The 25,140-nt window shown below is 49.7% G+C and overlaps 1 protein-coding gene across 4 annotated transcripts in view; it reads right to left on the bottom strand.

Annotated features, from left to right (window-relative positions):
• NSMF (NMDA receptor synaptonuclear signaling and neuronal migration factor) overlaps positions 1-24,916 on the bottom strand; it is a 42,707-nt gene extending 17,791 nt beyond the window's left edge. For 2 of the 4 annotated variants that reach the window (XM_065854191.2, XM_065854192.2), the window contains exons 1-4: positions 24,725-24,916; positions 16,054-16,115; positions 5,652-6,131; positions 1,260-1,335 (exon numbers count right to left, since the gene is read on the bottom strand). In XM_065854191.2, the coding sequence (XP_065710263.2) occupies positions 1,260-1,335; positions 5,652-6,131; positions 16,054-16,115; positions 24,725-24,831 (725 nt within the window). In that variant the 5' untranslated portion in view covers positions 24,832-24,916. The remainder of the gene's footprint in view (positions 1-1,259; positions 1,336-5,651; positions 6,132-16,053; positions 16,116-24,724) is intronic. The other 2 variants (XM_065854189.2, XM_065854190.2) reach the window with 1 other exon arrangement.
• Between the last annotated feature and the right edge of the window lie 224 nt (positions 24,917-25,140).

The raw sequence follows: 25,140 nt of genomic DNA, 5'->3' as shown, positions 1-25,140 counted from the left end.
CCCAGGAGTGGGACCCAGCTGGGGAGGTTTGCTGTCCCTGAAGAGGTGGCACAGGGACAAAGAGGTCAGGGACGAGACGCAGCGCTAGGACAACACAGAGAGAGGAGAAGCCCATGGAGACTCCTCACTCCCACTGCTGGGGGCAGATCAGGACCCCACCACTGTGCAGCAGGTTCCACAGCCTGGCACCAGGCAAGACCCTGAAGATAAAGCTGTTTTGCTGGGGGATGCAGATCCCTTCCGACATCTCTCAGCAGTTGCCCCATCCCCAATGCTGGATCCAGCCCTCCCTGCATCAGTCCTTCCAGGTCTGAGTAAGTTTGGGTCACCCCAACATCAGCAATCAGCCCCTTTTCAGGATTTGGGAAGAGGAAGGTACGAGGGAAAGAAGAAATGCCAGAGAATAGATTAGATAGATTTATCCCTGGAGGGGTTTAAAAGGCATTTAGATGAGGTTCTCAAGGACACGGTTTAGCACTAGAGTTAGGTTACGGTTGGACTCAATGATCCTGAGGGTCTCTTACAACCAAAATGATTCTATGATTACTAAAAGGCCATCAGATTAGTCAGGGAGAAATGGAGAGAGCAGTAGAGCTGAAGGTGACACAGATGTTGAAGGAAGAACACAGGAAAGAGGTGACAAGGAGGAAGATCAGTGTCTCATTTCCCTCATTGTTTGCCTTGGCTTTCCAACCAGGTAGGAAATACTTGAAACCGGGAAGGTGGTATTTCCTGGGCAGCTGGGAACAACTTGGAAATGAGGCTTCCCTCATTCTCTTCAGTCCTTCAAGAACCGCCTCCTCCCAACACGCAGCAACCAGGGGCACCAAAACCTGCCCAGAGGGTGCAAGGAGAAGCTGTTCCTCACTCAGATCTGCTCCTGCTTTGTGGAGACTTTACTGATGCCTTCTCCAAACGACCAGAGCAGCGCAGAAGCTGTAGGGCTCTATCTCACCCTACAGACACGCACTCCTCTGGAGTGCCGGACGCAGGCCAAGCCTGGAATAACCTTCCCTCGCGACAGCGGCTGTAGCAGAAAGATGTGGTAGAGGGTCCCAACCTGGGACCCAATGGGAATAGTAGGAAAAAGAACTAATAAAGTGCAAAAAATAAATAGGAGACAAGGTTCTCTCTCTCCCCCCGCCTCAGACTGCAGTGCCAAACACGCAACTCGATTGCTCCAGGCTCTCAGATACACCTTTGAGCAGGCCGCGAACTTTGAGAGACACAGGAAAAGCTACGGCAGTAGTTTCACTTACGCTTGCATAGTTGTAGTAGCGGTTTGAAAACTGAAGAGGTTCTCTTTTGGGAACCAGGTTCGTATGGGGACATCATCTGGAAGAGAGAGAGCAAAAGCTGAGAACGCAGCGGCAGAGCCGTGTTTGAGACAGCAACGTTTCCCAGGCTCTTTCTGTTGGTGCTTTTCTTCAGCATCCTGCCCTGTCCTGAACAGCAACGTCTCATCTTCCTCATATAATGAGCACCACCACTGAGTGTTTTGTAAATGTGTGCTAAGCCTGTTCTATCAGGCTACTAAATGAAAAAGGAAAACTCTGTTCTAAATTTGGAAGATCAGAATAATCCAGGAATTACAGAAAAGACATTTGAACACAAAAAAAAACCAGAATAAAGAAACATTTTTCATTAAAAGCATTTTCCAGCCTCTGTATTTTCCTGAGTACCATTAGTTTGCAATGTCCTGTTCATCCATTTCTTTCTGATACAGCCTCCCACGGAAGATGAAAAGCAGTCACCTTCCTCTCTTCACAACTGTAACCCAAAGACAGACTCTTTTTTCTCCCACTGAAGTTTCCATAAACCCCTCACACACCCGCTCCCGATGACCTGGCCCTTCAGGAGTCCTTCTGGTTCTGGACATCATCTATACAATCTGCAGATACCTCTGTGCTCATCTGCTCCCCTGTGTTTGTAACTGCCCTGCCTGAACCAACTGCAGATGATTCCCCAATCCCATCAGGACACTGCATCATCTTCACGTAACGACCACTAAAACAAAAGGTAAGCACCACAAGAAGTCAATAATTACACGTGTGGGATGGTAGAGGAATCTGACCAAGAAGCAGCTCCTACCAAGGCTGAAGTCGGTCAGGTAGGGAATCGGGGTCATTAAAATCCAGCGCCAAAAGACGCGCGAGATCTCGGTGGACTGGATCCCTGGGATTTGGGGCTACCTGATTTTTCACTTTGCTTCACTCCCAATTTGTGGCTTGATGCTGTTGATCATGTGTCTTGCTTTGCTCATTCAAGTTTTAAGATCATTAGCAACTACAGTATCTCAGTTATTAATATTCTGGCATTGTCAAGACTATTTTTTAATTCACTTTAATTGGCCAAAACCCAATCAAACCCTGCACCAGACATAATTACTACAGATCAGACATCTTACCAAATGTTTTGTACAGATCATAATCCGCTATAGACTCGTCCTGCTGTTCCCTGAAAGTACAAAAAGTGGCTGCAATTACAGATGCAAAAAATGCTAAATGCAGCTGGGGAGGCCTCCTTTGAAGTGAAGCTTCCAAGGAATCCTGTCGAAAGCTGTAACACACTCCTCAGTTCACAGTTTATGTCACGCTTTGTATAAGCGTACCCTAAGGAAATACATATGTTAAATGAAAACTGCATTCTAGTATGCTAAATACTTATTATGAAGTTCCTATGTCTGCTCTCCCCCAAAACAAACAGATAGAGAAGAAATGCAAACCAGCTCAGACTTTAAATGAATTACCTGTTTGAAGTCTCAAGCCCACAAAAGCAGTGCAAGGAGGAGAAGTTGTACAAATCCCTTCTTAGCCAACAATTCTGTACAGGCTTCTCAGGGTCTACACGTCTCAAAGGACTGACAGTCTCCTAATATATCTCACAGCTTTTAAGCCACAAGCTTTGATTCAAAGCAGAGCTTCTGAACAACGACTCCTATCCACAGGAGGTTTTGCCCGGACAATCACTTGAAGCCTCCCTTCCAACACTGGAAAAACATCGTTCCCCTAACCCACAGCGCTCAGTGGAGAATAAGGGGTTTGTGACCCTCCAGAGGGGCCTGTTCACCAGCCAGATGTGGAACAGCAGCAGAGGAGCACACAGCTGGGGATTAAGGAGCACAGAGCTAGGGATTAAGGAGCACACAGCTGGGGATTAAGGAGCACACAGCTGGGGATTAAGGAGCACACAGCTCTGCTCCAGAGCTCATCCAGCTCATGAAACTTCAGATTATGAATACGGCTGTTGTGCTTCCAGGAGCGGGCACCACGCTTCTTTTCGGCCAGGCAAAGCATCATCATCTCCTTTCTTGTTACTGTCACCTGTGATGAAACTGCCAAGGAACCACAGAGCTGGGTAGGACAGGAGGAACAAACCCCCACGTTCAGCACGAACATCTCAGCACCTCCGTCCGTGCGCGGATGTGTTCGTGTCAGGTGCTGGGAGCAGCACAGGAGATGACAGCTTGTGCTCCTCTGGAACAGTGTTTGGCATCATAAACTCAGCGTAAAACCCCATATTTAACTTATGCCAATCTGGCCTGCCTGCCATGAGTGTTGGTTTGCAGCAATAATGCATCACGTAAATCCAAACAGAGAAAGCAGCACCACGAAGTGAGTCTCTGGGAGTCTCCCACCTCCATTCATCTCTGCCCTGTTTTTTCAGCCATGCATAAGGACATTCCAACAAATACTTCTTGCAACCTGCGACACTTGCGCCATTCAACCGCCTGTTATCTGAGTAACATCACTCGGATAGAGAGCACAAAGGAGACCAAGCTGAGAAAACTTCCATCCCGCGATGGCAGCGCTGCAATGGGGTTTGGCCTCAGCGCTGCCTGCGCAGCCGCACGTGTGAAACACAAAATACGAGGCCCCTGCAGGCTCAGCACTGTCCGCTTTGTTCCCTTTTAAGTAAATACTCCGATACATTTTCGGAAAGGCAAATCTGCATTTCACGCTGATAACTGGCTCTACCAAAAATTGCTGCCTGGTTGAAAACACACGTTATAAATCCCTGGGCACAGAAACAGAACACAGCATCTCTCTGTAGCATCTGCTAGGATTTGTTTTCCAGCAAACAGGGGCGTTTAGCTCCAGCTCTGAGGAGTTAAACTGCTCCACCGGTGATCTGGAGCTCTCCTTTGGTTTTGTATCAAGTGACCTGCTTCAGTCCCACAGCACAGAGCACAGTTTGGATTTGTTCGGGAAAGCTTTTAACATAAATCCATCAATGTTACAACAGGAATTTTTCCCTTTCTTACTTCAGTGCAGATCATGAGGCTGCAACTGATTCAACTCAGTCTCCACGAGACCAAGCCCTGGGGTTATAATCTCCTTTCCTGAAAGGTTAGAACTGCAATGACTTCCTATTTTCACACAAGCCTTCTGGCTGTTCTATCATACACAGAGCCTTCTTTCAACAGGTGAAACACATACGATCATAAAAGGCTTCCATATAGGAAAACTCTTCTCAGTCCTTTTCTTGCACTTAAGCAATAAAAATAAGAGAGTCTAAACTTGCACACGTAGTGTCTGATGTGAAGACTAAAAATCACAGGGAACCAAAAGACACAACGCTTAAAAACTGTGAGCAGGAATCAGTGGGACTGTAGGTGTCCTGCACGCTCAATAATCAGTTCTTTTTAAATTATTATTAGTCCGTGTATTAATTTAGTCACAGAATTTCAAGCATCCAGGCATGAAAACACAGCCCAGAGCCCAACCCTTCTGTGATTTTACCTGCAGTAAATATCACTGTGATATTTCCTAGAAAACCATGAACCCTGGAAAGATGGACTGCTTGATCTCCACAGTTCTCGATTTATTTTCAAGGAGAAAACCTTGACCTTTGCTGGCTGGACAAATCAGACAAATTAGGTCAGACTCTGCCAGCCACGTATAGAGCTGACAGGCAAAGACGGACTGCGTACTGGCTTGTGATTCAAAGCACATAGATCGTGACATATATTTTGTTAATAGGTTTTAAAGACAACCAGGATTTTTAAAATGTAATTGAAAAATTACAAGCCCCATTCCCTGAAAATATCAAGCAAATCAACAGTAAGTGGGGAAGAAAGTGCGATATTGTGTTATTTGCCAGTATTTATGGAAAAACCATAAGGTGGCACTAGGTGAGGGACCTGCTAATCTGCTTCCAGCCATGCAGACGAGCATTTCAGAGATGCACTAAAGTATGGACCATCGTACACGAGCCAAGGCTCCCTCTGAGCACCCCAAAATGTTCACAAAGGCTTCACCTGCCTCAGCCCCACAGGGCGGCAGAGGAGAGGGGGTCCCGCTCTGAACTGCTGCCTGTGTGAGCATTAACGTCGGTGCTGTGACACTGTTCCTTCAACAGAAAGGGAACCCGCAGGGATCGACCACACTAAGCTACGTGAAGCTGCCACGAAAACCAGCCAGGTGATCTGCAGTTGACAGGCTAGAAGTGGAGACAGCGGGGCTTAGACGAGCTGGCCTCAAACTGAGCTCAGCTTATTTTAAACTCTCCCTTTGACAGTGCCATTCCACAAACACTAGGGCAAGGTGCTGAAGGGGAAACCAACCCTCCGTGCTGGGATGAGATGCTTGTCACCCTTTCCCTGTGCTGATGAGTCCCTTTATGTCCCTCCTGCACCCACGCTCACTCACCAGACACCCGATCCACACTGTACATCCTCTCCAGCCTCTTTCTGTGCCACCCGGTCTCGCCGGACTGATGCTGCTCCAGGTCAAAGGAATGCTGAGAAGGGGCAGCCAGGCGGGTGCAGGTCGGGCACTCCTTGGAGCCCTGCCGGCTGCCCGGCCAGCCCCGGCAGTGCCGCCCGACGCCGTGAGAGCCGCCCGCGCCGTGCACGTGGTGGCCGTGGTGGCACTCCTCTTGGGCAGCCCCCTTCATCACCACCAGTTCCATGCCTTCGTTCTCGTGGTCCGACAGCATCGGCCTCTCGCCAGAGATGGTGTAGACTCGCGGCTTCGGGCCCTCGCTTGGCATTTTCTCCGCCTGCTCCTCGGAGAAGCTCCTCTCGAACTTGCCGTCGGAGATGACGGAGAGCCTGCGCTTGTTCTGTGCCGCCTGCTGCATCTCGGGGGAGTCTTCCTGGCCAATGTAGGAGTCTGCTAACAGGTGATCTGAAAAAAATGGCACGTTTGCCTTAAAATCAAAGCACCCCAGGCATCAACACACTCAGGAGGCTCTTTGTTACCACTGCAGAACAGGGAAGGGAGAGAGAGATACAGTAGGTTCCCCCAAGAACCTTTTCAGATGGACATGCGTCTATAACCTTGTAAACCTCCAGAGCTGGTACTGAAATGAGAGACATTTCTCACAGATATACTCAATATTTTAAACATGCAACTATCCAGCAAACAAGGCTAGAAGCAAATGCAGCTCTCGGTGCCCAGCCTAAAAACACATACGTGCAGAACAGGCCTCATTCAGCTGTACGGTCCTGTCTGCTTCAGAGAGCTTAGCAATACTGAGCCGGTGAACGTTTGCAGGACGAGGACCCGCACCAGCTTCTCAAAAAAGTGAAACGCTGAGTGTTTCACACACCAAGTTATTACTTCACAGAACTAAAGGAAAAGGGCAAACCACCAGGGTTTGTTTGGATGTTTCCCTGATTTTCTGCCAATTGGTTTGACATGAAAGAAATGCAAAAAGGCTTCGGCCGGCAGCTGTGACGCAGCATCCTGCCCCGCACAGCACCCCGGCGAGCTGGGCTCCTCGCCTGTGCAGATGGCGACGGCGCAGCCCGTGGGAACCGTCCTGACGGAAAACACAGCCGCTCCCTTTGCGGGGTGGGAAGATGGGAAGGAGAGAGGCCCATGAGTGCAACTATCTTTGGAACCCACACACTGGATGAAGTGCCAGAAAATCTCAGCATTTCCATGGCAATTCCATGCATGAACCCTACAGTAGCTGCCACCCACCTCCTAATGCTTTTTTCAAGTGGCTGTTAATTACCTCTTACACTTCCCTTCAGATGGGAAGCAGCCAGGGGACTGGTAAAAAGGCTCAGCAGGGAATGCATTATTCATGTGACTACAACCCCAGAAAAAATAAAATCATTAGTGTCCAGCACAGACAGCAGCATTTTAAACAGAGGCAAAAGCAAAGCCAAGCTTTTAGTTCAGTACATATTGAATGAACATCTCTAGCTCCTGAGTCATGACTTGAAGAAGCTGGTAACAACCTAAGGCTTGGCGCCCTGCAGCTGGCCCTGGAGGGAGGAAGGAGGAAGAGACCAATCTCAGGACAAGTCTGATGTTGTATGTGTGCAACATGGACCTTTCACTGCTCCCACATTCCGCTTCCTCTTGTGCCCCGCCGAAAAAAGCCCTCCCAAGCTGAGGATGTATATTTTCAGATGTTGAATCTAAAGCCCATCCTGGATTGTGCTCAAGTTGCCCAGAGCGTCAACCCGGCTCTGTTTGCAGCAGAGACTGAACTGAGCTGGTACTGGTACAGTGTGCCACCTTATTGCATTTTTCTGCTTGAGATACAAGCTCCCCCAGCACCATGAGGACATAAACATGTCTCTGGCCACTCAGCTCAAGAGGTGACTGTCAGGACTGTTCCGGCTGACACAGTTCAGGTTGTTCCACTTGTCTCCTGGTGAAACCTCACAGTCCCCAGACGCTGTAGCCGGCAGCAGAGCCTTCCTGTGTAACCTGTGTAACCTCATCTGGGTGTTCCTGCTCTGGAGGGGGAATCGGACTGGATGAGCTTTCCAGGTCCCTTCCAATCCCTGACATTCTGTGATTCTGTGACTCCTTGGGCTGACCAGGAGGAGCCTGGAGGAATCCTACAGAAAGAGCTGTGCCTCTTCAATCTATAGCTGACGCCTTCTGAATCTATAGCTGATGCCTCCTGAATCTATAGCTGATGTTGCCTTGCCAGGCTTCACATGAAGTCCAAAATGCATGCCTAGGTGTAGTGAGGAACCATGCACCTCACTGATGCTGTCCAGGTGAAATACAAAAGGTGAGCACTCACGGTCTCCAGCATGGACAGCTGCACCTCCTCCTTGGACTACAAGGGCTGTCACCACAACTCTAAGCCATTCAAGCGGAAGAAGCTGTTCTACCAGCTGCCATTCAACAGTGTGTCCACTGCAGGACACGGTGGCACAGACCAACCAGTGCAGAAACTGCCCACAGGCTCCACTTGTCACCCCTCCGGGGGCAGCAGCCACCACATCTGTCCTCCAGCAACCCAGACCCGCTCCAGTCCCAGCACGAACTGTGCTCTGGAGTGGGCACATCTTGGGAAAACACCACCAAATGACTCTTTGAGATCTGCCAAGACCTGTGCTGGCTAACAGTGCCAAGCATGCCATATTTTAAATTAAAAACAAAGGCCAGTTCTAAGTACTCCTCTCAACTTGTCAAATTTAATAATCTGTGTAGGCACAAAGATGCTGCATATTTCTTAAGATGCTACAAAATAGTGGTTGACAGCTGCCCCGTTCCCCCGAAATCAATATTCCTATGGAAGACACGTGGCCTCACCAGAGCAAACACATAGGGTCAGGCACCTTTACCCACACACCCACAGCACCACGATTCAGAGACTCGAGAACCTCTGAACTCTGCTGTCTGTGGGTAAAGAGAAAAACGAAGTGGCCAGAGCACAGTACGTCTGAAAAGGCCCATGATCACGAGTGCAGAGAGACCAATTCCAGCCTCTGCTTTATAAGCCCCATAAAACTGACAGCCATAGAAGCAGGACACGACTGGTTTCAAGTAAGAGTCAGTTCCTTACTAAAATCATGGCAGGGTTACAATTCTTGACCAGATATATTCAACATAAACTACCTGTCTGACCCAGCATGCAAAATGCAAGGATAATCCTTTCTTCCTACCTTACTTGACCTTTACTCAAGGTGTTTTCTCTTGTACTTATCTGGTTTTCATGGTCTATACTACAAAGGCCTGTTACCACACCAATATTCTCTTTGTCAAACAATCGGATCGTTATTTCTTTTCATTCAATTTAGCACCTTCAGTAACTATGGATTGGAAAAGCAACTTCATAAGGAAAGTGAATGTGAAGCTTTATTCAAGACTTCTAGTTAATAAAGAATTTATCTACAGAAAAAGAATAGTATAGATGGAAAAGAGATTCAAACATCCATCATAATGAATTATTAGCTTCTGAAAATGAATATACACCACTCCAGGGAGCCAGCGTGTGCTATCATTCACACACACACGTACAGCAGCAGCCTGGAGACGTTACCAGTGACCAGTTCCCCTCTCTGTGCCCGCAGTGAACTGGGATCAGGTGCCAAAGCACTGCACCTGCTTCTACTATGGCATTTTAGATTCATATAATAGTTCATTTCTGCTGGGAAAGAAGTCAAGCTGGTCCAGAAATCAATACCGAATCAAATCTGAGCCACAGGGATGATCAGTGAGGAGAACAGAGAACCAGTAACAGGGGAGGCTGAGCAGTAGCTGGAGCCAGCTGTGAACACCTCTGCCTGTCCCCGCTGCTCCTTCCACCCCATTCTCACGTTGCTCTTGCACCTCTCCCACAACCAGCTGCTCCATCCAACTGCCACACAGCCCAGGCGGGTGTGATTCCGGGAGCCTGGCAACAGCTCTGCTCCCGCACTCGCTTCCATCAGCAGCACCTCGGTCTCACAGCTGCACAGCTGCTCTGCAGCAGACACATCAGCTTCCTCAAACAGACTTCTTTTCACATTTGTGCTCTACACGGATTTGTTGTGCCTGAGACACTTAACAGCAAGATGAAGGGAAGAGCACCAACGTGCCTGATCTGTAGATCTTGTGTCTATTGGTAACAGAAACATCTAAATCATATTTTCAACACTTCCCTGTCTACCTGGGGGCTCAACAATCCAGTCCTGAGGGCAAATCCACTTGTTATTTACTTGAACACACATCTCTTTGGCTTCACTTTCTCCTCTCTGATATTTCTTTCTTCCACACAGCACTGCCCAACGCAGTCCTCAGGGCACACGTATCACCAAAGGCACAATCACCAATAGCAACGATAACCTGCACTGGTTAATTTGCAGTATCTTGGGAAGGAAAGAATCCACATTCTCAGTACATGTAGTTCCTGATAATTAGGCACTTATTACTACCAGATACTTACAATATGTCCTTTCTCATTCAGTAACTCTAACTCGAGCGCTTGCTGTGACCCAAGTAGTGAGCCGTGAAAGGACGTTCACATTGTATTTCGCTGTCACATTTCTTAGAGGAGGGAACACGCTGGGACGAGCTGACTGATGCTGTTCACAGCGGTGGGGGACTCACCGAGCCAAACCCATATCTGACGCACACTGCTCTGTAACCCCATGGGACAGGGAGTTTATAAATCAAGGCAGAATAGAGCCACAAGACGTACGCAGAAGCTTGAACAAAAAAAAGTCCCAAATTTATTACTGTATTTAGCAGCCAAACCGATGATTAAAGTACCTTAGATTTAAAACCTCAGCTCCAGCAGCAGAAGCAAAGTGGCAAAGGGGAATCCAGATAAACCCTATTAAAAAAAGATCTGTCATCTCAGAAAAATAAGTTTCAGAGAAACAGCCCTCTGTCCCCTGGCCCACCTCCGCCGGACCTCTGGACCTGACATTTCTGATACCGACTTTAAATGAAAGAACCGTCTCGGCCACTGAAGACAAATGGAAAGATTTTACGTTTACAATATGTGGACTCGCAGCATTGTTTGTAGTGCTAGGGATGAAAATGCTTTCTTAGCATCAGCCTTGCCAACCTCGCTGGTCTGCAGGGCTGAAACAGCCAAGGAACAGGCACGGCCAAACCCAGGAAATGTGTGCAAAATACTGAAGCATGAGGCAGGGAGATAAAAATGGAGATAGAGCAATTAAAAAAGGTCATAGTGGCATTTCAGAGTCAAACAAGCGAATGTCAGGCACAGCGCTCGCTGTGGGGTCACCCGCAGCCTGGCCAAGCCAGCCCCACCGTGACTTTATGGGGCACCCTGACCCCACCGCTCCCAGGAGGGAACATCACAGGCTTCTCTGTAAACCACAGAGAAAAGGCAAGGGAGCTGCTCCAAGAAAACGGAAGGTCACTTAACTATGACAACATGGCTCCAATTAGTCTTCTGCACTGAAACGGGCCTAGAAAAACTAGAGACGCTGTTGACATTGTGCCTCATAGATGAGTAACCTTTTAGTCTGGCCTGTAACATTAATGTGAATAGATGAAATTGTTACTGTGAGACATGACCCAAAGGAGCAAGTGGCAGCTCCACCGCTGGCCTTTGTATTTCCATGGTAACACCGTGACCTATGCTTTATTTACTTTATAAGCAAACAACATATCTGACAGCAAGTTTTCGGATACACCCACACCATACCTGCGCTGGCCGACCCTGGAAGCAGCCTGAAACCTTCGGAGATGAGATTTCGCATCCCTGCTCTGCTCTAAACTCAGGCTGCCTGCAAGCCCCTGTGGAACACGGGCTCTTTTTAGAAAGGCCACCTCCCCAGCTCAAGGCCACCTCCCCACACCAGCACAGGGACACACTGGGAGAGCTGGGACAGGCGCGCTGCTGGGCTGGGGAAACATTGTCTAGAGAAAGAGGCAGACGCGGTGCTCACCCTGACCCCGGCTCCGCTGGCAAACCGAAGGTCTCTCTTGGAGCACCACAGGGCAGCAGCCTTGCCTCACGGCCTCATAAAAAGCACCACACGGGGGTTTCTTGAGCCCCACGGCAGTTCCTGGCGGTGTCAGGAGCCTCTGTCGTGTGGCTGCTCCCCTCACACCCTCTATTCTGAAGCAGCAGAAGCCCAGGGTACAAACACAAGCGGTCCCTGCATGTGGCACAATAACCTCCGCAAACACGTATTTCTCCCAGCACCTTTACCCATTGCTATTGGGCTGGGGGAAGCTCATGGATGCCCTCTTCTCCTTACACACTCAGAGTTTTCACTACGGTTGAAGCATCACACAAGAACAAAGAAAATAAGTGAATATTACTTTTTCTGAGCTCAAAAAGCAGCTCCTTCCAGTTTCAGGTAGCTATCCCCTTTGGTTTGTGCTGATGCAAACCAGAGTAGTGATGCTGTTTCTGCAGGAATCACAGTGATCTTGGGTCCAGACCTGCTGGGCAGCTCCGACCCCAGGCCCCTCATCCCCGCAGCACCAAGCACATCTCATACTCACTGGGATCTTTCCCTCTCTTGCTTTCGGAGCTGTTTGCCCCCAGCTCAGCCAGAGCAGCCAGAACCAGAAACTGCCTGATAAAAAAGTACCGGGGAAAAAAACCAAAACCAAAAAACCCAGCACAACCCTCTTCCTTCCCTCAGCAAAAGACCCTTGTGTCCAAAATCCCATCTCACCGGGATGCATTTCTGCTTCCCCAGACAGGAGGAAGTTTCTCAAATGCTCTGCTGCTGCCATTTTCAATTTCACTGCCCCATGCCCTGCGTGTCTTTCTCATCTCACAGTTCCAGTACACAGAGATCAAGAAATCTAAAGCACTATCTCAGTGTGGGGCCTCCAAGTTCTAAATTGAAAGAAGGGGACTCTGGGAACATCCAAAACCCCTCATCCCACGGGCTCTGGTGATTATTTCTTCTATGTTTCGCTCTCTTGCAGCCTTTTTACACTTCCCTTTCACAACATTTTAATCCTTTTCCCTGCCTTTCTTCTAGTTCTGTCCCAGGAGACACCCTTTCCTACACTAAAACCACGTCACAGACAAGCTGGAAAGCCTTTGGAAGGTACCAGAAAGCTCCAGCAAGGGCTCTGGCAGCAGCCTTGCAGGCAGAACAAACGCCGAACACGGGAGAGCGCTCTTCTTGGGCACCTTCCCAGCCCTTCAGCCTGCGTGGACAGCCAGCAATGAGCAGCGGCAGGAACAGCACAGGAGATGGATCAGCACCCAGCACCGGCTCCCTCCACCCACCCGTGTCCCGCCAGCTACTGCACACTCCAACCCTCCTCAGAATATCTCAAAGATCAGGAGAAAATACTGAGTGATCCCAAGGGGGCAATCACTTCATCCGCTGCCAGCAACTCATACGCCGTCACCAGGCAGCTTCGTGTTCCAAAAGGGAAAATAGAAGAAAAATCTGTGTTGCCATTGTCCCTGCTGTAACCCAATACAGTACGCTCTGTGCAAAGCAACAGAAGGTAGAGGTACCTCCGCATCACCTGGAAAAACCTCCTCCAGAATAAGATGTTGAAGAGTTGCATAGGGACGGTCACAGTATTTCTGAGCCATGAAGTTCTCAGGTCTCATATCAGGAAAAATCATCAGTTGTAACCGATGGCAGGTACCCTTCCTCACTACGTGTACACCTTGCAATCCTCTCTGCCTCCTGCTGATGTACCCACTGCCCCAGTGAAGGAAGCAGAGGATGGACAGACTGCAATTTCATTGAAAACTGAAGGTTAACAAAGCCTTGCAAATAACTCACCCAAAATGCTCGGACACGGCAGCTGGCCCATCCTGCTGATACACAATCCCTCTGTAGTTCTTCATTATCACTCCCCAGTTTCTCAAAACTGTTCTGCCACACACATACACACAAGCTCTCCAGAGGAGCCACCAGAAATAGACTCTGCGGTGTAAAAAATATCCCCAAAGAATAAGCTCTTTCATCTGTTGTGGAATGTGAAGCAAGAGGTAAGCTGCAAAAGCTGTTATAGCAGCTACTTTCCTTGGAGTCGAGGACTCCAAAGATAAAAAAAACCCAAATGGACGATGCTCAGAAAACAAAGTGCAGCAGAAACAGAGTGAGTTGGGTCAGTCTCTGCACACTTGGCATCTCCGGTCAGCCAGTGGGCCTCCTGTGTTTCCACCCTTGTGCCAAGGAGTTGCATTAGCAGGTAAAGCAGCAAGAGCACTGGCATTCCAAAGATGCACAACCACCTCATCTTCTGCACAGGGATTGTCCTCTGCAGGGACAGAGGTGGGTTCTGGCTCCTGGATCCGCAGAAGAAGAGGATCCTGCCCTTCCCTCCTCCATTTAGGCCTCCACTGTCCCACCAAAGGCTCTGCCACCTTCCTGCTCCTCAAACAGCACAACCCTTTTCCCTCACTGCATTCATCAATGACTTCAAACCTTTCTTAAACCATTTTTTTCTAGACTATAAAGTATCGAAGTCAAGGCCTGACTCCTTCCATTCACATTTAAGCCAGAGCCTCAATCCCAGCTGTAATCTGTCAGCAGTGTGGGGAGCATCCAACACACAGCCGGGGTTATTGCAGCAGAAAGAAGGTTTATCCCACCAGGAGAAGACACGGTGAAAGCCCAGAATGCCACAAACAGAGACATCCATGCACCAAGAGCTCAATTGTTCAGTGTGCTGAGCTTCCTGGACCTAAGCCACCAACACACACAAGTAGGACACTTGGACAAGCAGGACTACAGGACACTGGTGGACTTGTCCAGCCGCAACTGCCTCTCCCTGCACCCTTCAGCCGAGCTGGTGAGTCGGAGCAGATTCAGTTACTTTTATATACGTGCTACCTCTTCAATGTATGTAAAGAGGCCCTTTGTTTCACTGGAGTCACCAGGTGAAAGCTCATCATCCAGCTTAAGCGCTTGCTGAGCCAGAGGTGAAGCTTGTAAAAGCGATACTGAGATGTATAGAATTTGGGCAGGAACGAAAGAGTTGACTTTTCTGTTATTGGACTACTGGGACAAACAAAAGGGAGCCAAATTTTCTACTCTCAACATTTTTATAGGATAGCAACCTTCCCACCATGGTTATATATAAAGAAATGTTACAGGCTGTGTTAAATTATACACTGCAGAATCTCAAAAGATGACTTAAAAGTGATAATTCTTTTTTTATTTCCTTTTTATAAACATTTAGAGTCATTTCTAGGCAACTTTCTTTATTTCCATGTCAATACTTAAGGATCCCATAAGGATTGTGACATATCCACGTGTACCTCTCGCAGCTTGATTCTTATCTGGGGCAACTAAGTTCACTTGGATCCCTGATACGCTGAGGGGGCAGCGGGTGGGAGGTTTCCCTGGATTGCTCACAGATGCGGTACCTGCAGAGAGGGCTTAAGCACTGGTCTGGGGAGCCTCAAAAAAGTCAAAGTAAACTGCAGTACATTGTTTTAAAGCCCTTCCATTCACACAGTGAGCACAATTCACCCAAGGACAACTTGAAGGTCATTAGAGCAGATCTAATTAAAAAGGCAGGGACTCACTCAGCTGGTCAATGACCAGAGTGATTGGGTTTGCTCCTTTAGCAAGAGGTTCTAACTTTTCCTGCCTTAGAGGTTTTAACACACAGGCACACACAAAATGATAACATGACTCTAATAACTTTATCCCCTGCAAAACAGTTCAATGCTAAAGAATAATTTGCTGCTTGCTCACAAAGGATTTTCTGTGGATTCCACAGGATTTTCTATAGGTTTTGTAGTGAATTTATTTCTTTTCTCACAGAGAAGAGACAGCTCTGTTAGAAATGAGTTTCTCTTGTGTCCTCGTGCCCATCAAGCAGAACTCACCACAGGCTGACAAGGGTGATTTCTACATCTACAACAATAACAGATTAGCTACCATGTGCTGGGGTCCTCAACCAGACAAGGCAAATCTCATTTTAACCCCTGTTGAAAGGAAACCCTGGGAATAAATCCAGAGGTCACCTCTGCCAGCAAAGACAGACTGCTGCACATACACCAAGCATGTCAGTTAACACTATAACTCACCATTTTATTTTAATTCCCCAGAGAAAGCAAGACCCAGGAGCGACAAACCAGTGCAGAAGCCTTGTGCAGTGCAGCCACCTCCCAGCCGAAACTCCTTCCAAGGACACCAGCTCTAGGGGTGAATTTATGACAGGGCACTTGTCCACCAAAACTGAACTTGTCCCCAGAGCCCACCCAACCTCTGAGTCACCAAACTGCCTTTCCTCCTCACTTCAGACATCCAGACAGTGACTCCTTCTGTCTCTCTGCTGCTGAGATCTCACATTAACCCTTTATATGATGAACAGATGCACTTTTATTCTAAAGACTAAACGGGTGCATGCACACACAGACACAAACACAGTGTGTCAGTTCTCTTACCTGAGCCGTTTCTGCTTTCAGGATGGTTTTGTGACAGATATTCTCCAAAAGCCCTTGCCGCTCTGCGTATCGAAACATCACAGGAGGCAGTAAAGGAGAGAAAGAGACACAGGTAATGGTTAAAGGCCAAGCAAAGAAGGAACAGTTCAACGTAATGCTCTTTTCCTTCAGCTGCCATTCCCTCATCTTCGGGGGACACTGATTTAAATACGCTGCGACAGCAGCGCAGAACCTCAGTTTTTCCCTGGATGAATGGGAAAACAGAGTTGGACTACAAGCCCAGCACTACTTTTGTGTTTAGTTTCTCTGTTAAAACAGAAAAAAATAGAAATGCACCTGCATTAATTGGCCCTGTTTCTGTGATGCACACAGGAGCTGGATGAGTGTCTGAGTTCAACACGCCCAGCAGGGCAGAGGTCTCTCCACCCCGGCCCCAACCACCGCCCCAACCTCTGCTCTGGTTCAAACGCTCCGATCTGTGAGCCAGCCCAGCTTAGACGTTAATGCTAATACCATTTCATCTACTTTAACCCAAAGCTCTCAAGCACCAGCTATGTCTGTATTTGGATTACTGGACAACCTTATTTGAGAGAACCCCGAACACCCCACAGAAACAGTTGTTGGTCCTCTGAGGGATTCAAGTCCTAAGGATGACTGAGATGCTACCGAAACTTATTAAGAACCAACCAGGCAGGGTGAGCTCAACCCTTATCACACGTCACGGCCCACATAAGAGAGCAAACCTATGAATATTCCAACCACAGCAAAGCTTTCTGCTTTCAGCCCACACAGGAAAGGAATCCTTGGTCAAGGCACGCATTTCCTGGTATACAGTAAATATAATTCCCAGTCTCCTACTGCCAGGATATTTGTAACACCCTGCTGCATGTCCTCCCGTACCAAACAAACCCATGACCAAACAGAGCTAATACCAGTTTTTCCACAGCCATCTCTTCTCCCCAGGTTTGTAGAACAATCTCTCCAAGGTCTGCAGCATCACGATCAGGGTGATATTTGCCAGCGAACAGTCCAGCGTGGGGGCTCGTGAACACCGAGATGAAACAGCCACCCACCTCCTTGGCAAGCCAAGCCAGCAAACCCAGCAGCCAAGCGCTCTCAGCCAGCAAGCACACCAGCATCTCCTGGGGGGGAACACAAATGCTTGCAGCAACAGGGAAGGCCCTCCGTGCCAAAGCATCGTGTCTCGTGTCCCGTCCTCTCCCTTCAGAGGTGCTCAACCTCACAACATTCCCCTCCAGTTCAAGCTGCCACTATAGGCCATGCTCATAACAGCCATTAATCATCTACATGGGAAACGGCTTTGACCTCCAAAACAATCTTCTGTTTTGCTACCCAATGCAGCAGTGTATTCTCACCTGTGTAGGCAAGATTCTCCCCCACTGCTTTTCTACACCTCCTTCCAAAAGAAAAAAGATTAACAAAGCTACAATATACCTCCCAGAGCGACTGGAGCTGAGTGGGAAGTCCATTTGTCATCCACAGCCAGCAATAAGGGATCAATATGAGCGATGAAGAAAGAGTAATCTAATCTCCCTGGGACGAAATTTCAGCACAGCCAAACATAAAATGCTTTGGAGCTGTGCAAGAAGCAAGGCTTAACCTTCTGCGCCATTACAGCTAACACACAGAGCTGAGGGTTTTCTGTTCCCAGCTTCTTGCCTGTCTCGTACCAGACTGTACCTTTAGACACTACTTGCAGGTGGCATTGCCCAAACTGTCTTCCTCAACGCCGAAGCACCCCCAAAGATGGCCATGCAGAGACTCTGTCACATGAGGAAGCTCTACAATTAGCATGAAGTCCCCACTACACAGAACAAAGCGATGACCATCATGGTTCACCCATACAGACCGACAAGCGCCTCGTGGATGTTCATGCACTCATTATGTTTCTGTTGGGGCAAAAAGCAGGACTTGGTCCTGGGGCAACACACAAATGTAAAGTTGGGAGCTGGACTGTGGCCACTTCAGAGAAGTGATTGAGTCACCACTCTTGGAGGTGGTTAAAAGATGTGTAGATGTGGTGCTTAGGGACATGGTTTGGTAGTGGACTTGGCAGTGTCAGGTTTATGGTTGGACTCAATGATCTTAAGGGTCTTTTCCAACCTAAATGATTCTACGATTCTAACATCAGGCTATGCAGCTGCAAGAGCACTCCTGCGCTGCTCCTGCTCTCCATCCCAGAGGTGGTTAAGGCTCAGCCAAAGCCACCGCTGATCTCAGCTGGCACTGGCACCAGCCCCGCTTTGAGCAGGTGGTTGGGCTCCAGACTTCCCAGACCTCTTCCACCAACACTTCTGGGACTCCAAGGCTTCCTATGAAAACGTCTGTCCTTGCCAGGCATCATCAACACATTTCACAAACAGGGTGCTTACACCCTTGGGAAAGACTCTGAAGCTTCTCATGTGTGTCAGGAGTCATTCTATGTAGAAAAAATAACAACGAGCAAGTTCTCAGGTAAATTATCACTGAGAGGACATGGCGATTTACACAAGAAATGCTGAAATGTGATGATAAAATTTAGTCTGTAACTAGTTCAAAAGCTCCAAGAGCACGTTAGTCCATCTACCATCCTCTCCACTCAATTCTCTGCCAACGTCTGAAGCTGATGTGGCTGCCTTAAAATCAGAACCAACTCTTCATCCTTCACCTGCAAACCACAAGCTCAAAATAATTAGTGCCAAGCACCTCCTGAGACCCAAACTGCAAACAGCTAACACGGAGCCAGCGAGGAGCACTGTCCTCCGTCCCACCTTGTCCCATGGTGAAAACAGGGTCACCTGCAGCTCTGCCACAGCCACTCCATTTCCCTCTGACACCACAGGCCAGCCTAAGAGCAAACAAATGTGGACACTTGATCACAATTATCTGGCAACAGCTAATAAGGTAATGAAGCCTGCACGGTACAATGTGCAACGGGGGTTTTCCAGCCAATTACACTGCAAACTTCAGGCTCATTTTTTTGCCTATTATCTCAGTGGTTCCCTTCTCCATTCCCGCTTCCCAAGCGGCACCGGCTTCTCCTTGGCCGTGCCTCACTGATCTCCCACAGACGGCTGCGTGTGCCCTTTGCCAAGGGGACTCCGCAGCCAGCCAGCTCCTTATGCCCAGGCTCCCCTTGCCAAGCCCTTTGTGCCCATTACTGCCCTGACTGTGCTCCCATCACTCCAGGTCACCAGCACCTGCCCGTATCACTAACGTGCCATCCACCCCCTTCTATTCAGCCACCCGCTGACTTGATTAAAATAAAGTCAGAGCAAAATTCAGACAGATGGTAGCTGCTCCGTTCATCCCATTCTTTACTATTTCTTTTATCGACACACTGTATTAATACAAGCCACACAGTCACGCTTTTCTCTCAGCTCAGTTTTGCCTCCACTGTCACAGCCAAGTTCAAGTCCCATCACGCCTTCTGACGGCGTTGGACAGAAAAAACCTTTCAACTGGGTTCAGAACAGAGACGCCTCGGCATAACTTAACTGGCAAGAGATAAAAAAGGAAACTTGTTTCATATAAATGAGATGAAGTACAAGGTGCCTTACAGATCTGTGGGCTGACGAGCTATAACCCGAGTGTATGACCCCGCAAAAGCTGCATACAAATGAGCAGGTAGTTCTGAGCGGTGATCGGCTGCTGACATGAACAAGTTCAGCCCTGACTCATCCAGAGAGAGGTTTTCATTTTAGTGGCAGACCAGACCTGCACGTTACATAGGCTCGATTTAACAAAAGGACATCAACCAGGGACCACAGCCTTAGCACGCTGCGCTGAGTCTAACCAGTAAAGACCAGACTGCCATTGCCTCAGAGAAAACATCACTAACTCCTCCGGCTTCTTCTCCATCAGAATGACTCCAAGAATGTGGACGGTGGGACAGGGCAGCACAACACAGGCAGCAAAGGCTGCTGCCCGTCCAAGGGCGCTTTTCAGCGCTCACAGTGCATTAGGTGTTGAAGTTGCATTCAGGGCTGGAAGAGAAACGGGTTGAGATTTTGCAAAGAAGCACAGACGGTCTAGACATCCATTTGCTAGAAGGAGGAAAGCCGCCAAATAACAAAGATCTCAATTACAACGTGATGAGCATGGAATAGCCTTCATGTCTCTGAAATAATCACATCAACAGGATAAAAGGGGCCTTGATGCATACGAGCAGCTAGGAGAAATTGATGCACACAAATTTATGCAATCCATCAAACTGACACTGAACCGAGCGAAGAAGTGGGTATTGAAACACCCAGAGGTACGCGAAAGACCCAAGATAATTCAACTTCGAGCAGAGCAGCAAGCTTAGCAAAACCTGGACTATTCAGCAGTATTACATGGAAAAATAAAGAACACCCACCACCTTCTCGTGTTCCTCCTGAAGTAATGCCCAGAGGAGGCGAGCAGGAATCTGTTGTGACAGCACCTGACAGCACTGCACCTCAGGAAAGCTCAAGAGAAGAGACCCGCATCATCAGGACCCGCGTCCTCCCACAGCAGCACTCCTGCTCTCGTCACCACGCGGGGGGGACACCGCCAGCGTCCCCACGGTTAACAGCTCAGCCATTGCACACCGCTCACACCTGCCGTGTTTAAGTCTAATATAATACCCCAACAAAAATCAGCTTTCTGAAGTATCTATGGAGGGAGGTGGTAGCTGGAAAATTTTAATTTTAAATTTTAAAATGCTAAATTCTCACTCTCCAGAAAAGCAAATCGGATGTCAGCAATGGATCTTAAAGTCAAAGACCCCAAGATCTTGGTGGAATTTATAGTCACAAAGCCTGGAGAGGCAGAGCAGGAATAAGTTAAAAGAAGAAGGTAATCAAAGCACCAGAGAGTTCATACCACTCACAGAAAATCCACAAACGGAAAAACAGAATCTGGACTCCATGAAGAACCCCAAACTCAGACAAAATTGTTCCTGGAGCAAGAAATCCAGGATAAGGAATGTACTCAAGTACCTTGGCATTTTTCAGGGCAAGTTTTACCCTTTCACAGCATCTAATGCTTCACAGCCTTGTTTAAACCCACTCCCCAGCCCTCTCTGGTGAGTGCAGGGGGAGCAAGACCAGACTCTTACCTCTCTGTGGGGCATCTCGGACTAGACACCAAAGTCCTGAAATTGGGTAAGATGAACCACACGCTCGACTGAAATACTTCTTGTGCTAAACTACAGCGAGGAGAGACGGTTCTGGAACACCCAGCAAAAGTCTCGTGTCCGTTTGCTCGCACTATCACACACTCCTAAAGAAAAGCTGTAGGCCGGAGTAACACAAAGCAGAGCTGCAGGAAAACTTATTTATGGTCACAGTTGGGGTGCCAGTGTTGTTCTGTAGGCGTCAAGGCAGCAAGGACAAAGAGGGCCAGTTTCTCAAGGCTTTGGATCACCTGTGCCCTTGAAAGTGTGCTGAGGAGCATGTGTCAGACACCACGGGGGCCAGGACCCCGAGAAGAACCAGCACGAAGCCCCACGGCAGCAGCCTGGGGGCTGTCGGCACAGGGGCACCACCAAGGTCACAACTCAAGGACAACTGCACTGTCCCTTCAGCATTCGTGCCCCGGGAGCTGCAAGGTGAAAAAAGCATGCACAGGAACGAAAACACAGTTCAATGGGGAGATCTCGCACAAAATCACTTCAAATTTCACCAAAGCAACAGCACTAAGCCGCGGTCACTTTGCGGTGCCGTATGCAGAACCAGTGCGCGGTTTGCTGCAACTCTCCCAGGAGAGGACAAGCCGACAGAGACCAAAGTTCGCAGCATCGCAGATGCTCTCGACAACGCCAGCACAGAGCAACTGTGCCATTATTTTGTAAGGAGCTATTCAAAAGACCTAGCACACAACAAACTGCATGGAGCTTAATTTATTCTCCTGGGACTGGAGACTCCCCTGAGTCGCTCTGCAGAGATTTTAATTTAGGAATCTAGGGAGCTTGCACCTTCTGCTTCGATCACATTACTCACTACAGCAAACAAATGATGCTCCCCGCTCAGTAACACAGAGAAATGCACACACACACACACACACACACTCTCCAGTCACATGTAATAAATATACATTAGGGCCACTTGGACTTGCAGGGAGTTTCAGGAGATGATTTTTCTCCCGAAAAAGAAAAGCCAGTAGACCTATGAACAGGGCAGAGCTCGGGAGGTGCAGAGAAACAATCGCAGGGCATCTCCTCCTGCAGCAGGAGGACAGGATCCCACCGCCGCCTACCCGAAACCGCAGGGGACCGATCACTGCAGCAGAGCCACCCACAGAGGTGACCCAAGCACCCAGCCCTCTTGGGAAGAGCAGAACTGTCTTTGTAGCCTTATCTACTGTCCTGCAGAGCCTTCTCGCTGCACGTAAGGAAGATAAGGACACGGGGACACAGGGGAGGACCCAGGGCAGAGCAGAGGATGTAGTGATGTGCTCTGGGAAGCCCGGAGGAACCTTTCAGCAGGTGGGTCATGACCGCTGGAGAAATCCTGCGGGTGGCAGAGCCCTCAGGAGGCAGGAACAGCAGGACGGAGGCACATCGGCACCGCCTGAACCCACCAGCACCTTCTCCATGCAAGGAGGCAAGGCAGGGAGCTCCTCAACAAGTTCTCTGCCTTCCCCAAAGGCTTTTTCAATTTGGCATTTCTAGAGCAGGGCATGAACAGGGAGACACACGAGCACCTGTCCTGTGCCACGGTCTGCATGGCCAGACGCCCCTCAAGGACTCCACATTCCCCAGCCCAAGCCTGCTCAGCTAACCTTTCTGGTGAAACCACCCCCATTCTTACCACCAAGAGAGAGCCCAGAGCTCCCACGTAACAGCAGCAGCTCAGCAGTTTTAACGGGTACATAGCAAACCAGAATCCCAGAGACACCTCTTGGACTCTACAGAGTTGATACCACTTGAGTGGCATCTGACCATCCTGGTGTGAGCTCAAAGTCTGTCACATCCAAAACATATTAGTTGCTCTCAAATATCCATTCTACCATTTGAAGTCTTACTGATTACCAAATATGTTGCTTGTGTGACTGTCGAATCCCATACCCAGAGCCCCATTACAACAGTTTCGGTGCACTTTGTGTCATTTCTGTATATCCACCTGGCTGAAAAGAATCCTACTTCCAGATCTTTGAACACCACTGAAAGCATTTTCATTACGGTTACGAACCATGGAGAAGAGTTCCAGGCTCTGCCCGGACAGCTTTCTCCAGAGGCACTCCAGACACTGAAGGATAGATTTCTTTACAATGCAAACAGACATCTTTGGATCTCTTTGCTTGAACCCATAAGACTCTTTCCTCCTGGCACAGCAGAGATGCCGTAATGCCAAGTTACAGTCACAGAGAGGTGGCTGAGATCTCTCAGCTGCACAGATCAAGTCCTACACATAACTCCGGGTTATTCTGAAGCAATTTTGTCTAACACAAAGGAGGTGTTACATAACGCAGTTCAAAAGTTTATTTCTTCCCATTCTTTTCAGTAGCAAAGAGCAAGTCTAGATGTGGCAGAGACACCGACAGACCTGCCTGTTCGCACAGCTGTGCTGTGGGAGCAGCTAAAAGCTGCACCAGTGCCCCAAACAGTCCCCGGGTGATCGCTGTGACACCTGCGCCGCAGCGTGGGAGAAGGGTCCTTCCCATCTCTCTGGGCACAGGGCACCATAGCAATGCCCATCTGCGATAGGTTTTTAAACCTATGTGCAACATACACATTTTCCAGGTTCTCCCATGTTTGATGCTAAAAAGCACTGGGATCAGACAGTAAGTGAAATTCTACACTGGAAGACAAAATACCAATGCAAAACAGGCACAATATAGAACCCAAATCTTTTAACTGGTCAAGGTAGTGTCTTGGGACACTGCTGGAGAGAGATTCCGTGCAATGGGTTTTCCATTCAAAGGAGCGCGACCCCTTGAAAAGAGCCGCTGACTTTGCCGTCGGACACACGGATGACATTTCAGCTGATGAAAAACCACCGAGCAAACTGACCACGCTTCCAGTTCCCAAAGATTAGACAGACCCAGCCCTGACCTGCTCCTTGCAAACCGAGCAAATAAAACATGCGGATGCTGCTAGCCGGGCTGGTAGCGAGAAGTGCGGACACCTTTGGAGACAAACCAGCTCTCCCAGGGCTGAGGGTCCGACCTTCGGAGACAAACCAGCTCTCCCAGGGCTGAGGGTCCGACCTTCGGAGACAAACCAGCTCTCCCAGGGCTGAGGGTCCGACCTTCGGAGACAAACCAGCTCTCCCAGGGCTGAGGGTCCGACCTTCGGAGACAAACCAGCTCTCCCAGGGCTGAGGGTCCGACCTTCGGAGACAAACCAGCCCTCCCAGGGCTGCGTGCGGGGGAGCACGGTCACCCCCAGCCACAGCAGGCGGGTGGCTGCTTCGGGGGGACCGCAGCAGCGAGGGGGCCGTGCGGGCACATGCCGGGTCCCTCCAAGCTCGCCCAGCCCAGGCCGCCACTCCCGAGCCCCGGGGGGCGCACCTGCCCCGATGGCCCCGCACAGCTCGGCCCTGCGGGACACTACCCGGGGTCGTACCCGCAACCGGCCGCCTCGGCTCGTCCCGAAGGGCCTTCCCGTAGCTCGGCCCCCCCAGCACGGCCGAGGGCGGGCAGGGTCCCCGCAGCGCGGAGCTCCCTGATGCGGGGCCCGCCCGCCCGCGCCCCCGGCACCCACCTCACTTTGGCCGCCACCGACGACATGGCCTCGTTCCTCAGCGTCTTCCTTTTGGACACGGCTGTGCCCATATTCGCGCGGGGGGAAGCCGCCGGGGGAGCGCTCATCGCACAACCCCGCGGCTGCCCATGCCGCGGCGGGGCCAGGTGCCGGGGCGCGGCACCGCCGCCGCCCCTCGCTGCCGCCCGCCCGCCGCCTGCCCCTCAGCGCCCCGCCATGCCGCGGCGCCCCCAGCCCGCCCCGCCGCGCTGCCCCCGCCGACTGCTGCGCTCCGCCGCGGCCGCTGCCTCCTCATTGACTGCGGCAGGAGGGAGGGCCCGGGCACCGCCCGCCGCCCAGGAAGCGCCGCTATATTTGGCCGGCGGCTCCCCCCTCCGCCCCCGCCCGGCTGACATCATGGCGGGCCGGCCCCGCCT

Source organism: Patagioenas fasciata, chromosome 20 (assembly GCF_037038585.1).
Source record: "Patagioenas fasciata isolate bPatFas1 chromosome 20, bPatFas1.hap1, whole genome shotgun sequence".
In the NCBI taxonomy this organism is placed as follows: Eukaryota; Metazoa; Chordata; class Aves; order Columbiformes; family Columbidae; genus Patagioenas; species Patagioenas fasciata.
Note: the sequence above shows the minus strand (reverse complement) of the source record. Positions and strands in the feature narration are given on the sequence as shown.